General features: G+C 36.6%; 1 protein-coding gene across 1 annotated transcript; it reads left to right on the top strand.

The window, feature by feature from the left end:
• The first annotated feature begins 3,904 nt into the window (after nt 1-3,904).
• LOC143404335 (rho GTPase-activating protein 29-like) lies at nt 3,905-15,509 on the top strand. The gene is made up of 8 exons (XM_076862534.2): nt 3,905-3,909; nt 4,269-4,401; nt 5,128-5,316; nt 5,588-5,725; nt 8,791-9,023; nt 11,800-12,115; nt 12,242-12,350; nt 14,659-15,509. The coding sequence occupies exons 1-8, from the start codon at nt 3,905-3,907 to the stop codon at nt 15,507-15,509; spliced, it is 1,974 nt and encodes a 657-aa protein (XP_076718649.2).
• The last annotated feature ends 1,839 nt before the right edge of the window (nt 15,510-17,348 follow it).

The raw sequence follows: 17,348 nt of genomic DNA, 5'->3' as shown, positions 1-17,348 counted from the left end.
ACCTGGGTTCCAAATCCACTCCCCCAGCTGTAATAACTCGGTATAGAAACTATCAGCACAAAATCAGCTCTCAGTTGAACAGGAGTGCAGTGCCACCAGGACACTGCCCACTTGGTGCAATCCTAAGTTGGAGGGCGTGAGGTCCCCCAGATGAGACCTGATAAGCAAGAGAGGGGAGGGGGCTAAAACCTAGGAGCAACTCAGAGAGACCAAGATTAGGGAAGCCCAGACAAGAGAGGGAGAGCTTTAGTCTTCTCACACTGGTTACCTACACCACACTGAGGGCAGAGAACCAAGCTTGGAATAGACAACTCTACCTACTAAAAGAGAAGAAAAGGGAACTCTGAGAGTATTTTGTTGTTTGTTTGTTTGTTTTGTTTTTTGTTTTCTTCTCTTCCATATTATCCTCTTTCTTTCTCCTCTACCCCTCCTCCTCTGGTCCTCACAACCCCAACATATAACCAAGAACTTTGCATGAAATAGAACTGAGTCACCAGAATAATATAATATAAAGGAATTGCATAAGCCACCCCTCTTTTTTTTACTTCTCTCTCTCTCTTTTCTCTTTTTTACTTCCTTTTTATTTTTCTTCCTCCCTCTCTTTCTCTTTCAACCTCCTAATTTTTACTATTTTTACTTCTTGTAATTTTCTAAACACATATACGTGTTTGTTTTTATGCATTCTACTGTCCTCCCACATACTTGTCTCCCCTAAATTACCTCCTGTCTATTCCCCTGCTACTAACTCTCTTGATTAGAGTTCTCCTCCAAATTTCCTAAGTTTTATTAATCCATTGCCCTCACATCTTTTGCCCTTAACATAAAGTCAGATACCTGACCTCTAGTTCTCTGTCCACCACCAGAAGAAAGTGTACATCTTCTATGAAACTACTGATTATATTTTAAATTGTAATTGAATCTAGAATTACTAGACATTGAAACTAACTATGAATGTCTTAATAGCAGTAATTTACACATAGGTGATGTATTGTTTATTTTGGGAATGTCAACATTGTCTCTCCCCACAAAGAAGGGATCTTGGAATATACAAGAGCACTACAAATCTATAGGGTAAAAAGAATAACACACCAGTCCCACAGAGCAGGAATGAAATACCAGCAACATGAAAAGACAAGGGAAGAAAATACCACAAACAATTGAAGACAATGCATCATTAGAAGAATAATTAGAAACAGCAGAAATAGTGACAGAGAAAGATTTCAGGATTTACATTATTCAGATGTTTTGGAATCTCAGAAAAGACATTAGACAACAAATACAGATAGTGAAAGATCACTTTGACAATGAGCTACATAAACAAATCCAAGAAACAATGACCTCTACAGGGAGATTGAGGATTGAGGATATATATATATATATATATATATATATATATATATATATATATATACAGAATTACTTGAAATGAAAGAAATATGAACCAAATTAAAAACACAAATGAAATTAATTTATAAGGCAAAGCCCCATCTTTATAGTCTTTAACTAAACTGTAAGTACCAAAAATTTAAGTTGCTACCTATTGATGACAGAAATTTTTGAACGTTAAGATTTTAATAGGGCTGAGCATGGTGGTCCACAATTGTAATCTCAGTGACTCTGAAGGCTGAGGTAGAAGGATTGCAAGTTCAAGATCAGCCTCAGCAATTTAGTGAGACCCTGTCTCTGAAAGAGGAATTGGGGAGGTAGCTCAATGGTAAAACACTCCTCAGTTTAATCCCCAGTACCCAAAAAAAAAAAAAAAAAAAAAAAAAAAAATTAATGGACATGCAAATAAAATAAAATCCATTTCAAGGAAAAATATCTGGCTAATAACTTGACTCCTGATAGGATCAGCTAATTACCAAATAGCTAAGATAATGCTCTCTTGTTTTTGCAAGTAGAATACTGGAAGCTGTATCACATCAACATGGAGATGCACTTGGATGATTGTGTAACCTTGAGAAAGTCTCTTACTCTTGTTGGTAGTTTCCTATCTTAGAAACAGGTTTTTATCTGTGGTTTTCATACTACTACTTCAGCAATGGAATCCTTTTTTTCAAGTAAAAAATCTTAGAACCCTTATATACATATGCATGCACACATTCTAGCCCACTATATTTCATATTTTCTTTTTTTCATTAATATAAATTTCCTTATATAAATTTTATGTACAATAATTACTAAACATTAGGTTAACCAATGAAAACACATAGTAATGCATTGGTAATACATATATTAAAATTTGGTAACAAATTTGTAAAAAAAAAAAAAACCACAAATGAGAGCATCACCAGCAGAGAATACAACTTAGAAGATAGGACATCACGAAGACAAAGTATATTATCTTGAAAAGAATGTAGACAGCACAGCAAAAATGATAAGAAACCATGTGCAGAAAACCCAAGAAATATGGCATAGCATAAAAAGTCTAAATTTAAGAGTCATTGGGATAGAGGAAGGCACAGAGTTCGAAACCAAAGGAATGTGCAAGCTATTCAATGAAATAATATCAGAAATACTTCCAGACATGAAGGATGAAATGGAAATCCAAATCCAAGAAGCCTGCAGGACACTGAATGTGCAAAATCACAACAGACCCATACCAAGACACATTATAATGAAAATTCTCAATATACAGAAATAGGAGAGAATTTTAAGAGCCACAAGAGAAGTGAATCAGATTACACATAGGGGTAAACCGATTAGGTTAACAGCAGATTTTTCAACATATTCCCTGAGAACTAGAAGATCCTGGAACAACATATTTCAAACTGGAAAGATAATGGGTTCCAACCAAGAATCTTGTATCAGGGAGAGAAATGAATTACAGTAGATGGGGTAGAAAGAGAAGATGGGAGCTAAACTGTGGAGCCAACCTAGATGTCCTTCAGTGGATGAATGGACAAAAAAAAATGTGGCATTTATACACAATGTAATACTACTCAGCATGATAAAAGAACAAAATCATGGCATTTGCAGGTAAATGGATGGTGTTGGAGAAGATAATGCTAAATGAAGTCAGCCAATTCCTAAAAAACAATGCCAAATATTTTCTCTGCTATAAGTGGGGTGACTTATAGTTGAGTTGGGAGGAACAGCATGGGAGGATGAGATTAATTCTAGGGAGGGGTGGGAGGGAAAGAGAGGAGGAAGGGGATTAGCGAGGATGGTGGAATGTGTTGGACATCATTGTACAAAGTACATATATGAAGATTTGAAATGGGTGTCAACATACCCTATATACAAACAGAGATATGAAAAATTGCGGTATATATGTGTATTAAGAATTGTAATGCAAAAAATAGAACATATATACTGGCATAAACTGAAGTGAACATACTTTATATCCAGAGATAAAAGAAATTGTGCTCTGTATGTGTAATAAGAATTGAAATGCATTCCAGTGTTGTCATGTATTTAAAAAAATTAAATGAATTTTGAAAAAAGAAATAGCTTCACTAAATACAAGAGAGTCTACTTTGGATTCTATTTTATTCTGTTGATTTGCATGTCTCTTCCTAGGCCAAAAGCACACTGGCTTGAATCCTGTAGCTCTACAGTGAGTTGTAAAGTCAAGCAGTCTAGATTCTCTAAAATTTCTTTGGCTCTCCAATATCTTTAACATTTTCATATAAACTTTAGAATCAACTTGTTAATTTCTGTATAAAAACATGCAGGGTTCTTCCAAAATCCTATGTACTCAGCAATAAAAGAGAATAAAATCATGGCATTTTCAGATAAACGCATGGTGTGGGAGAAGATAATGCTCTGTGAATCTAGGCAAGCCCAAAGAAACAAATGCCAAATGTTCTCTCTGATATAAGGAGGCTGACTCATAGTGGGGTAGGGAGGGGGAACAAGGGAGGACTCTGAAACAGAGGGATGCGAGGGGAAGGGAGAGAACATGGGGTTAGAAATGATGGTGGAATGAGAAGGTCATCATTATGCCAAATACATGTATGAAGACACGAATTGGTATGAATATACTTTGCATATGACCAGAGATGTGAACTATTGTGCTCTACATGTGTAATATGAATTGTAATACATTCCACTGTCATAAGTAAATAAAAAAAGAAAAAAATGTGTGTTTTATAAGAGATCAATAAATGAGATGCTTTTTTATGTTAGAAATTCAAAATAATAGCTTTTTGTAATATATAAGTAATCTCAAAGTCTAAAAATTATTCCATGTACAATATCATGTGGTATATGTTTTTGTCATTTTACCCTTCTTACATACTAACATTTCTGTTGTAAGGACCCAGATCCCTTGGAACATTTCAGCAATCATTAATGGCAAAAGCAGCTGCCACCCATAAATTCAGAAAATGGAGATATCCAGCAAGATGTAGATACTGTGAACACATTGTCATATTTCAAGGTCTTAAATGCCAAGAGGTAAGATCTTTTTGGAATCACAATTTTTTCTTTTGCTATATACTTTTTTGTTATGATTTTACTTATTTAGAGATGTGTGTGTCCACACACAAACACACATTTAAATATATATAAATTTGTTGTTTGTACTCCTGGGAACTAAATTTAGGGTCTTGCACATGCCATATTTTTAGAGAGAGAAAAGAGAAAGAGAGAGGGAGAGACACACACACACACACACACACACACACACAGAGAGAGAGAGAGAGAGAGAGAGAGAGAGATTTTTAATATTTATTTTTCAGTTTTCGGTGGACACAATATCTTTTTTTAAATTTTATTTTTATGTAGTGCTGAGGATCCAACCCAGCACCCTGCGCACACCAGGGGAGTGCATTACCACTTGAGCCACATCTCCAGCCCATACACTTTTTCTTAAAATTGTGCTTTGAAATGGGCTCTTGCTAGATTGGTCTGGCCTTTAACTTGTGAAATTCCTGTTTCAACCCCTCAAGTAGCTGGAATCATGGGCATATGCCATCACACCTAGCTTGCCAGTACATGTTTAATAAAGTCCCACAGTTTATTTTTGTAGTTTTCTTATTTGTTTTCCTGTTAAATGTAATTCACAAACCACAAATAGTACTTTTTCACTTATTTTTGTCGTTATTAGTCGGCCTGTATTTTGCTTAGTTGTGAATAATTTTAAGGTGAGTCAATCAGTTTTCAAATATCATTTTCTTATAGTGTCTTCTTATCTGCCATAAAAAATGCATGGCAAACTTAACCATCGTTTGCGGACATCGTAAACTTCGGGGGAAAATACACCTATTTGGAGCAGAATTGTCCTGTGTTGCCAAAAAGGAGCCAGATGGCATTCCTTTCATAATCAAAATGTGTACTTCAGAAATCGAAAGGACTGCCTTGAGTTTACAAGTATGTTGTTTACTCTTAAAACTCTAAAAACATAAATGCCTTTGTGATTTGATTTAATGAAAAAGAGATTTTAAGAAAATCAGCACTCTCCATTTGTAATAACTAAATTTATTCACATTTATTTGGAAAATGTTAATTTATTTGACTTCAACTTGTATTTTTTAAATACTAATAAAAATTGAAGTAGATACATCAACTCTGTCTAGATGTCTGCATTTAGCCCTTTGTACTAAAGTGAAATATTGCATTCTGTTTTTCTTTTCTCTTCAAGGGAATCTATAGAGTCAGTGGCAACAAGGCAAAAATCGCAATCCTGTGTCGAGCTCTGGAAAGTGGAAGGCATTTAGTAGATCTGTGCGAATTTTCTTCACACGATATCTGTGAAGTGTTGAAATTTTATTTACAAAATGTTAAAGTTTTATTCTAAACCTACCATCAAATGCAAAGAGCAAAAATATTTTATATTGAATATTTTTCATTGGTATAGACTATGTCATCACCCCCCTCATTATTCTAAGATTTTATAATGATGTACTTTGATGTGGATATATTTCCATCCAGTATTCTGGCCACTCCATGAGCTCCGTCAGTTGTGAGCACTTTAGTTCTTGGAACTTTTCTTGATTTTTATTGCCATTCTCCCACCCTTGTACTTGAAGCTCTTCTTTGGAGATGTGTGTGTGTACCATACACAAACACACATATAAATATTTATAAATTTGTTATTTGTACTCGTGGGGATTAAAAATTCAGGGTCTTGCACTTGCTTGGCAAGTATACTTGTTCTCCAGTTCCCTTACCTTTTCTTTATTGTTCTTTTTTTCTTCAAAAACTTTCTAAGACATTTCCTTGTCTTTTTCTTCTTGAATAAGTAAATTACTCCATTTGTGAGATCATGTTTTAATATTCAAGAAGTCTGATTTTCTATTCTTTTGATCACATTTTTTAAATGATTATATGATGCTCTTTTATTGTGGATGTTCATAGATTTTTCTCATTAAGGGTTCTTTTCTCTATTTGGCCTCTAACCTCTGTAGAAATACAATGTGACCCTCATATATAACATTAAATTTTCTATAGCAACATAAAAATTAAAAATAAAGTGAAGTGAATTTTAACATATCATTTAACATTTTGAATATCTAGTTTTTCAAATTATGAGGTATTTTGTTTATTTATGTATTTGTATTGCAGCTCTTTTTCTTTGAAATCTGGTATCTATTTTTCATTTAGAACACATCTCAATTTAGATCAGTTGCATTTCCAGTACTCTTTCACCATATCTGACTAGTTGCCAGCATATTGACAGCATCATTTTAGATGCTGGCACTTCATTTTGTTCTTTTTCCACCCATTTTGATTTTTGTCTTTCATGGTGTCTAGTTACATGAGTTTGGACTTGAAATCACTTTGGAAGCACTTGAACACATCAAGGCTTTTTAAAAACTTTGAACTTTACTATAAAGTGGTCTAGGTGGACTGTTTGGTATATGCCTAACTACATGTCTCTAGTTCCCTGTTCTGGCACTGGTGTGATCCTCCTGGGAAGGCATTTTTTCTAATTGTAGATGAACACAATACTTTTAATTAATTTATTTATTTTTATGTGGTGCTGAGGATCCAACCTAGTGCCTCACACATGCCAGATGAGTGCCCTACCATGAGGCACAACCCCAGTCCCCCAGGAAAGGGTTTTTTCCTTGCCTAGAGATGCAGTACCAATACTGTGGAAGCCAGGGTTACTAAGACTGTAGGATCTGGGCTTTCAGTGTGCATATAGCCAACATATCCCTGTTTGAAAACAGTTACCTCTCTGTTCCTTATGTTTGGCATTGCCTCGATTCAGAGAGCCTCTGTATCCCATTGCCCAGAGAAAAATTTTCCAGAGTTTTAGAAAGGAGATTGCCCTAGTACATGGAGTGGAGACAGGATTCTATAGAGAGCTAAGCTTTCTCAGCTGGCCCACCTGCAACCTAAGCCAAGATCAGAGGACCTGGTAGTGATTGTCCACATCCCTTTAGGATTCTGAAAATCATGTTGAGTGACAAAGAGTCAGTTCTCTTGGAAATGCTGCATCAGGACTTATTCATCTGCTCTTCTACTTGTGAATTGTTGCTTTTTGTTTTCTCTATTTTCCTAGTCCTTATGAGCCTACTGTATTTTAGTGGAATTGCAGGAGGGAAAGAAATTAAGTATAAATTGCTGGGTCTACAATGTTAGCCCAGGAAAGCATTGATAACCCTTTAATCACATTCTACAGATTCCTCAACTGAGAAATGGAGGTTGATACCTTTGAATGACTGGAAGTCTCATAATGTGTCATCCTTAACCTTGTTTAGTCAGTCAGGGAAAGGAGATGAATTGGGTCCAATACAATAAACTTGCATTCTGTTGAGGAATTTTATATGTCTAAGACTTTCATTTGGCAAAGTGTGCTCAATTCTTGCAATAGTGTTAGAGAGTAGCCTTTATCTGACTCATTGACCTAAAGCTCCAAGAGGTGATGTGACTTGCTTCAGATCCCAGAGTGGTTGAAGATAGAAACTGATCACAGGACAACACCTTAACTTCCCACAGATATTATAGGACATCAGGTAGCCAACGATTCACTGAATTTTTTATTGTAGGTCAGTAGAAACATTAAAATTCATTTTGGCAGTGGATATTTGTTGTAAGAACTTCTTTTGACCTATTCATGGCAAATCAGCCTGTTTGAAAGTTTCATGAGATGTTGACAGTATGTTTTTGTAGGTCTATTATCTTGTGCTGATCTTCATTCTTGCCTAAGTAAAATCTGTGCCCTTTAGCACTTTGATATTTTTACCCCTTACTCATAAAATCCATGGGTTTCTGATTCATTTTATAGATTCTGTTCACTATTCTATGTTTGTTCCAGTAAAACAGCTGAAGATTATATATTTGGGGGGCAGATGTGAATAGAAGAGTTTTAAAATCCCATAATGAAGCTTAAAGCTTAAACTTCATTTAAAGTTTAGAATTTCACTCATTATCCATTAATTTGTTATTAACATAAATATAATTTATAGTCAAGATTTTGATTTGCTTTCTAAGTCACTTCTCTACCAAACATATATATTATATTTTATGGGCAGGGATGAAGCTCAGTACTAGAGTGCTTGCATAGCATGCTTGAGGTCCTAGGTTCAATCCCCAATACTGAAAATGATATCAATAAATACAGATTGACTTTAGAAAATTTTGTTAATCTAAAGGGGACATGCTAAATTATTTGAGTCTCACTTATAGTTGAATTTAACAAAGAAAACAGGCAGAAGATTTTTTCAAAATATTTATTTTTTGGTTGTAGCGGGATGCAATACCTTTATTTTATTTATTATTTTTTATGTAGTGCTGAGGATCAAACCCAGGCCCCTGCATGTGCTAGGCAAACACTCTACCTCTGAGCCACAACCTCAGCCCAAAGGTATTTTTAATATAATTTTGTTTCTTTAGCTACCAGAACCATTGGTTTTATTCCAATGGTACCAGGAATTTATGCAGCTTGCAAATGTCATCCAACAAATTAACCAAGAACAGGACACCAAAAGGGACAACTCTGAAGACAACACATCTCCAAATATGTGTACAGATATCAACCAAATTTTTCTCAAAACCAAGGACCTTGTAAGAAAATTGCCACCGTTCAATTTTAACACTCTACATTACCTTATCATCCATCTTAAGAGGTAAGAATTTTTATACCATCTTAGCCATTTTTAATTCAACAGGGCAATAGTATTCAGTACATTTATATTGTTATGATTTTCAAAATGATTTTTAGGATGTTTTTATTATGTGTTGGGAAAGGGAGACATTGAATACATGTTCATGCAGCAAACATGGTTCCCTCAGATGCTTCCTGTGTGCCAGGCTCTGGCTGGGGAAACTAGGGTGGAAATATAGGGTTTCTGCTATTTGTGGGCTTATCCTCTTGGGGTACAGGTCTGTATATAACCACAGTTCACCATCATCCTTTTTCTAGTAGCTGTGCACAGCTTGTAGGCATGCAGAGGAAGTTTTGGGGGTAGGAATAGAGCAGAAGAGGCAAAAGGCCTTGTGTCTGATTTTAAGAACTGAGTGGTGATTTGGTATTGAATGTGCAGAAGAGCATATGAGGCAGAGAGAAATGACATGGAGACACAAGAAAGCATTTTGCATTTAGAAAATTTGATTTCATTAGGCTACAATATAGCAAGCAGTAGCAGGAACTGTGCTACCCTTCCTAGAGACTTGATAAAAAATCTTACCTACCTGGCAGATTAGTTGACCAAGGTGTTTCTATGCCCACTAAAGAACTTGGAATCAGGAATTTCACATATTCAGATTTGCCTGCTAGACCTTTCTGACAGTAATTAAGATCTCCTTTTTTAATTTTTTTTAAATTTATTTTTTGTGGCTGGAATTGTGGCTCAGCAGTAGAGATTGTGCAAGGCCCTGGGTTCGAACCTCAGTCCCACATACAAATAAATAAATAAAATAAAAATTTTAAAAAATTTATTAGTTCAAATCAGTTATACATGACAGCAGAATGCTTTTCAATCCATTGTACACAAATGGAGCACAAATTTTCATTTCTCTGTACATGATGTAGAATCATACCACATGTGCCGTCATACATGTACTTAGGGTAATGATGTTTGTCTCATTCCACCATCTTTCCTACCCCATACCCCTCCTCTTCCTTCCCTCTCCTGAGCCCAATCAATGTTCCTCCATCCCCAGGAACCCAATTATGTATCAACATTTATTTATCAGAGAGAATTTTGGCCTTTGATTTTGGGGGATTGGCTTACTTCATGATATTCACCAACTCCATCCATTTACCTATAAATGCCATTATTTTATTCCCTTGTAATGCTGAGTAATAGTCCATTGTGTATATATACCACAGTTTTTTTAACTATTCATATCTTGAAGGGCTTCAAATTATTCCATGAAATAGAAAAGGAGGAAACCCTTCCAAACTCATTCTGTGAAGCTAGTATCATCCTGATACCCAAACCAGCCAGAGACACATCAAGGAAAGAAAATTTCAGACCCATAACTACACGATGAACATAGATGCAAAAATTCTCAATAAAATTCTGGCAAACCACATACAAAAACATATGAAAAAAAAAACAATGCACCATGATCAAGTTGTGTATTCCAGGGATGCAAGGTTGGTTCAACATACAGAAATCAATAAATGTAATTCATCACATCAATAAACCTAAAGAGAAGAAACCTATGATTATATCAATTGATGTAGAGAAAGCATTTGACAAAATACAGTACCTTTTCATGTTCAAACTATTAGAAAAACTAGGGGTAGTAGGAATATACCTCAACATAGTAAAAGCTCTCTATTTTAAACCTAAGGCTAACATCATTCTAAATGAAGAAAAATTGGAAGCATTCCATCTAAAAATTGTTCAACATAATCCTTGCCACTCTAGCCAGAGCAATTAGGTGAAAGAAATTCAAGGGAATACAAATAGGAAAAGAAGAACTTAAATTACCATTTTTGCCAACGACATATTTTATACTTGGAGGATCCAAAAAACTCCACCAGAAAACTTCTAAAATAATAAATGAATTTGGCAAAGTAGCAGGATATAAAATTAATACCCATAAATCAAATGCATTTCTATACATCAGTGGTGAATCCTCTGAAAGACAAATAGCAAAGCTACCCCATTCACTATATATATATATATATATATATATATATATATATATATATATATATATATATATATATAATCACAGCTTCTTTACCCATAGATGAATCTAGTATCATCCTGATAGCTAAACCAGGCAGAGACAGATTTCTTTGGATAGTCATAGAAATATCAAGCTGAGAGTGTTTGAAGTAAAACCAGAACATTGATAGTGGCAATAGAACAGAGAGGTGTTCAGGAGAGAGAACCATCCAGGCTAGAAAACTAGCTGTGGGCAGCTGGGAGTGTGGCTAGTGATAGAACACTTGCCTAGCACATGTGAGACACTGGGTTTGATACTCAGCACTGCATAAAAACAAATAAATAAAATAAAGGTATTGTGTCCATCTCTAGGTAAAAATTATTTTTTTAAAAAAGAAAACTAACTGGGCAGTGAGAGAGAAAATGACAGTGCTGTTTCAGTTTCCAGTTCTTATACTGGAACGGGGAGTATATCCCACATACAATGATGGAGCAATTTTTAGAGGTGTTTTTCTTCCTTCTGCTACTGAGTTCAGTAGTTCCTTCTACTTACATGCATTTTATCCTAATATAGTACTCTGAAACTCAGTTTGGTGTGTGGTAAGTATCATAATGAAACAAAGGATTCTTTCCCTGGACCCACCAAACTTGACCCTTGACAAACGTTTTGTAGTCATCTATAGCCCGAGTTTTCTCCAACCTTCTCAAGTCATAGTAAACTAACATTAAAGACATCTATTAGGCAAATCTCATACACTTTATGTGTTCTTCTTTTCAGGGTTGCAGACCATTCTGAAGAAAACCTGATGAACTCAAAAAACTTGGGGGTGGTATTTGGACCCTGTGTCATGAGGCCCAGGCCTACAACCACTCCTGGTACCATCTCCTCCTCTCTTGTTGCATATGCCAATCAGGCCCTGTTGGTCGAATTCCTCATTACCAATGCAGAGATGATCTTTGATGGGTCCCTAGAGCCACAAAATGTTTCATCTAGTACTGACGTTGTTGCACCTCGGGTGGATAAAAGCCCTCCTTGCAAACCCGTAATATCAACAGAACATTCCACAAAGTCACAATATTTTTCTATGAAGCAAGTGAGTTTTGACCATTACAGAATTGCATTAAATTTGTGATGTTTATGTTAACAAGTTAATAGTCTTTGAACTGTTTGTTTTGAGATGTGTTTTGCTTTTAGTTTAAAACTTTTCTTGTTTCAATAGGATATTCACACTGCAGATATTGAAATTAAAAATTATGAATTGGCTACATCATTTGAGGAATCAGAACGCAAGCAAAATGCATTGGAAAAATGGGATGCATGTCTCATTGGTGAGTGGTCATGTAACATATATCCTTGCATATTTCAAACCTTGCCAAGAAGTCGTGATTAAAAACCAAGGTGAGGGCTGGGCTTGTAGCTCAGTGGTAAAACGCTTGCCTCGGCATGTGTGCGGCCATGAGTTGGATCCTCAGTACCATATAAAACAAATAAATAAAGATAAAAATATTGTGTCCATCTACAATACTCATCCTTTAAAAAAAAACAAGGGGTATTAAGTTGAGGTAAGTTCAAACTTCAAGGTTTTATTAGTTAACTTTTCTAGCCATTGAGAAAGTTTAGTGAATGTCATTTAAATGAATATCATGCTTTGTTTCTCTCTTGTAAAAAGATATCTTGAAATTCATAAATTATTTTTGTTCTCTTTCTGAGATTTGTTTTCACCTTCACTTCTTTGTCATCAATTAAAGTCAAAACAGAAAAAAGCTGGACTCCTGAAACTCAAAAAAAAAAAAAAAAAAAAAGACTCCTAAAGTTTTTTGATGTCCCTTTACCTGTGGCCTAACTTTAGCACATTAAGCACACATGTCTTCCATTTTCTTGGCTCCAGTCTTTTTGTTCACTGTTTTTAATCGTTTTATTTCAGTGTATCATTTCTGGTAAGGGGGTTGAAAACCTTCCATTCCTTACTGCTCTAGTAGAGCTTAATCTGAATTTTTCAATATATAGTCATAAATGTTAAATTTGATATATAAAATTAATGAAATATCAATAAGTGTAGCCTGAGAAAGTCTGAAAACAAAGAGTCCATTTCCTCTCTGCAAAGAAAAACACTGGACTCACTGATTCCATTTATCTGATTTGATCTTATCAGCACTTCTGTGCTATGAACCTTGGCCTCATTTAAGCCATAGTTAACAGTCTCAGGAAGGTAAATAATGCCAAGGGTCATGTCCTTAAATTATTGTTGATTCAGGATTTGAACCTCATCCTGTCTCATTCCTAAATGTAACCTTGTTTTGCTGTCCAATGAAATTGGATTCCCAGCTAGGTATAGTAATAACAATAAATAATTTTAAAATATTTGAAATTTTCATTACATACCAGGTAATTCTGAACCTTTTTTTTAGAAGATCATTAACAACGCATGCCAACATATCTACACATAGGAGTTTGTCTTGACAGAAGAAGGCAGGTAGGGCTAGTGCATTAGGCTTGCCCAGGGCAGAACTGGAGCAGGAGCTGAGACAGCACCCAGGCAGCTAGAAGTGGTGCTAGAAGTTCTGCAGGACTGTAAATATGTTTTGGTGGTTGCCATCCAACCACAATGGCTCAGCTCCCTTCTATCAATGTGGAGAAGGGCCCAGGACAGCAAATCACATGAGCACTGCCTGAGAACCAGGGAAGAGAGGCCAGCAGCCTCAGGTGAGGAAGGAGGTCAGATGAGATGATGACCTGCGATCATCATCAAGTGATGCTGCTGTGCACCTGTCTTCAAACCACTGCCCAAGGATGTGGGAGAAGGACCAGGTGGCAGGGATGAGGACTGTGGGCTATGAACAGGGCTGTTGGAAAGCCATCAGACCAGTGGCAAGGCACACAATTGTCTGATGTTTCTCAGCAGGGAGAAGAGGATCATGGCCAGAGGGCTGCACCTTTCTAGTAACAGGAGCTTCTAAGGCACATGCAGCAAAGACAGAGTGGGAGATGCTAGGGTTGTAGGTGAGAAAACAGGGACCTTGGGACCAGACTAGAGGAGAAAGAGAAGGAGGTAAGTCTGGAGTCTCCAGAACCAGTAGCACAATGGCAATTCTAACAGCTCTTCAACCTTCCTTTGTGTAGAGGATGTTGCCATGTATTAGTGGATCAGCTGGGAAAGCATCCAAGTCCTCTCTGGTGTGTTGCCCTCAGTATGGACAGAATGTAGCTGGAAAGCAGATTAAGTGACAGGCAAAGTCCTTGGGATTCAGGTCATGGAGTTTGTTGGTGTACAGAATAGTGTTACTGTTCTAGAGTCACCATTGTCTGCCTGTTGAAATCAGGAAAGTCTTAACACAGAAAATATTCATTCATGGGTAGTATATTAAAACAAGTTACTACAGGAAGGTTTTTTTTTTTAATTTTATGTGCTTTGTGACTATTTATACTATTAAGATAAATTTTAAAAAGTAATGCTTTAATTAAAAATGTGCCTTTAATATTGTATGGATTTTTAATTCCTCTGCATAGATGACTGAGAAAATACTGTTGAAAAAATATGTAAGTCTCTGTTGTTTGAGAGAATGCCCATTCATAATAACCACACTTCCTTATTAACCAAGCTTCATGAAGTTAAAAAAAAAATCTCTTCTTTTTCAGATCACAAAGAACTTGAATCATCATCACAAAAGATGGACAATATGTGTAAAACCACGAAACCACTTAGTCTGAAATCTGATGTGACAACAAATGATATACAGAGGCCTATGCCAAGCACCAAGATCAGATGTTGCTGTTTGCCTGTAGATAGGTTCCATCTTGCAAGCTCTCCTAATGAGAAAAACAGGAGAAATGTGGGAAATGTCAATTCAGACAAGTTTTGCCAGAATCTTACCTTTGAAGGACTTAATATAAAAGACACCTCTACTACTGTTGGCTCCCAAATTAATGGTTTTGATCAGCAGATTTCAGAAAAAACTCAGGAACAACAATGTGAACTAAAGAACTTAACTGGCATGAGTGCAGTGATTGTGCCAAGTGTACTCCAGGAAAAAGTGACAATGAGCATCAATGATAGTGGTGATCATTCCAACGGTGCCACACAGCCCAACACACCAGCCAGTTCAGCAAGAGAGGCACCAGTGAGACTGTCTTCTCATTCTCACCGTCTTGCTCCTGCAAGAGCACCCAGAATACTGCAGCCCCATCTCGGGACAACATTTTACAAACCACCTATCCTGACCAGCAAAGTCAGGGGGACTGAGGAGAGACCAGCTTCACCTTCAGCAACAGTGCCTCCTAGCACAGCTCTTACTCCCCTGAGTCATGTGGAGAAATCTGTTCCAGAGGCAGACAGCACATCAGCTTATGCTTTGAAACCAGCTGCTGAGCCTAAAGAGAACTGTGAGGAGGTTGGCCTGCCTGACATGAATCCAATGTGCCAGGGACTCAGGCTAAAACAAATGGAAGAGGTACAAGACCTTGAATTTGAAATGCCACAGTTTGTGTAGGTTGTCAAAATTCAGTTTTTCTTTTTCTTGTTTCGTTTTATTATTGTGTTTATTTTATGAAAGAATGTTGTAACAGAACCACTTTTGTATAGGATTTTCAAAGTTTATATTTTGCCTTTTGGCCTTGTATTGTGTTTGCTAGTCATATAGAATGATAGTGTTTTAGTCATATAGAATGATAGTGCCTCACTGGTATTGTCTTTAAATTCTGTGTTTTTGAAGTTTTGCATAAAATAAGTATTATAATTTAAAATTTAAAATAATTTTCTCTATAAAATGATTCATGTAAATGCATCTTTAATGTATAATATTGTTCTCAACAAAGAGGGGCAGTAGGGAAAAATGAGCTTTATTTTGGAGCAAACCTGGTGCTGACTCATAAAATGCTTCTGAATGCAAGTGCCTGAAAAATCTTGATTGGGTATGAATATATTTTTTTCCCACATAATGTTCTAGTGCATCTTTGACCACTTGTGTTGTTATAGCATGTGTGGATTCATTGGCAATTCACTTAACTTTTTAAATATTTACATAGTGGCGTAAAAGCTTGTGAATCTGTGTTTACTAGAATTCTACTTGTCAATTTTTACATATGGTAATTAATACAATTGTAGAAAGAAAATGCACTTCAATACTAAAAAGTTTGAGACATTGGCAGAGACAACACAGACAAACAGAGTTGAGGCATCTTGAGTTTAAGAGACCTGTAACCTCACTGCTGTCAGCTTCAGCCTATTGCTGGATTGCCTGCGACTTCTGGCTGTCTGCTGACGAGAGCAAGTGGCCAACAGCTAGGGCAAGATAAAGCTCTCTCTGGTGGCTGTGGTTCTGCTGCTGCTCTGCGCAGCATGGCTGAGCAGGATGACAAGAAAAGGACATGGGTACCATGGTCGTCATCGACCTGGGGACCACTTACTCCTGCTTCAGGGCGTTCAAGAATGGCCAGTGGAGATCATCTCCAATGATCAGGGAAAGTGCATCAGGCCTTATTATGTGGCCTTCACCCCTGAAGAAGAACATCTGATCCTCGATACAGTCAAGAATCAGCTCAGAACACTGTGGTACCCACCAAGAAGTCTCAGATCTTTTCTACAGCTTCTGATAATCAACCTACTGTTGCAATCAAGGTCTATGAAGGTAAAGGACCCCTGAAAAAAGACAACCACCTTCTGGGTACATTTGATCTCACTGGAATTCCTCCTGTGGGGTCCCCCAGATTGAAGTCACTTTTGAGATAGATGTGAATGTTATTTTTGGGGGCGACAGCTGAAGACAAAGGTAAAGAGAACAAAAATAAGATTACAATTACCAATGACCAAAATTGCCTGACACCTGAAGAAATTGAAAAGATGGTTAATGATGTTGAGAAGCTTGCTGAGGAAGACAAAAGATGCAAGGAGTGCCTTGATACTAGGAATGACTTGGAAAGCTATGCCTACTCTCTAAAGTATCAGATTGGAGATAAAGAAAAGTTGGGAGGCAAACTTTCCTCTGAAAATAAGGAGACCATGGAAAAAGCTGTAGAGGAAAAGATTGAATGGCTGGAAAGCCACCAAGAAGATGACATTGAAGACTTCAAAACTAAAAAGGAACTAGAAGAAATTGTTCAGCCAATTATCAGCAAATTCTATGGAAGTGTAGGCCCTCCCCCAACTGGTGAAGAGGCTACAGCAGAAAGAGACGAGTTGAAGACACTGATCTGCTAGTGCTGTAATATTGTAAATACTGGTCTCAGAACTTTCCTTAGGAGAAAACCAAGAGAACTTAAGTCTCAAATGTAATTGGAATCTTCACCTCAGAGTGGAGTTGAAAATGCTATAGCCCAAGTGGCTGTTTACT

The sequence above is a fragment of the Callospermophilus lateralis genome, unplaced genomic scaffold, assembly GCF_048772815.1.
Source record: "Callospermophilus lateralis isolate mCalLat2 unplaced genomic scaffold, mCalLat2.hap1 Scaffold_1149, whole genome shotgun sequence".
Lineage (NCBI taxonomy): Eukaryota > Metazoa > Chordata > Mammalia > Rodentia > Sciuridae > Callospermophilus > Callospermophilus lateralis.
The sequence above is the reverse complement of the archived record's forward strand: the minus strand, read 5'-3'. Positions and strand labels throughout refer to the sequence as shown.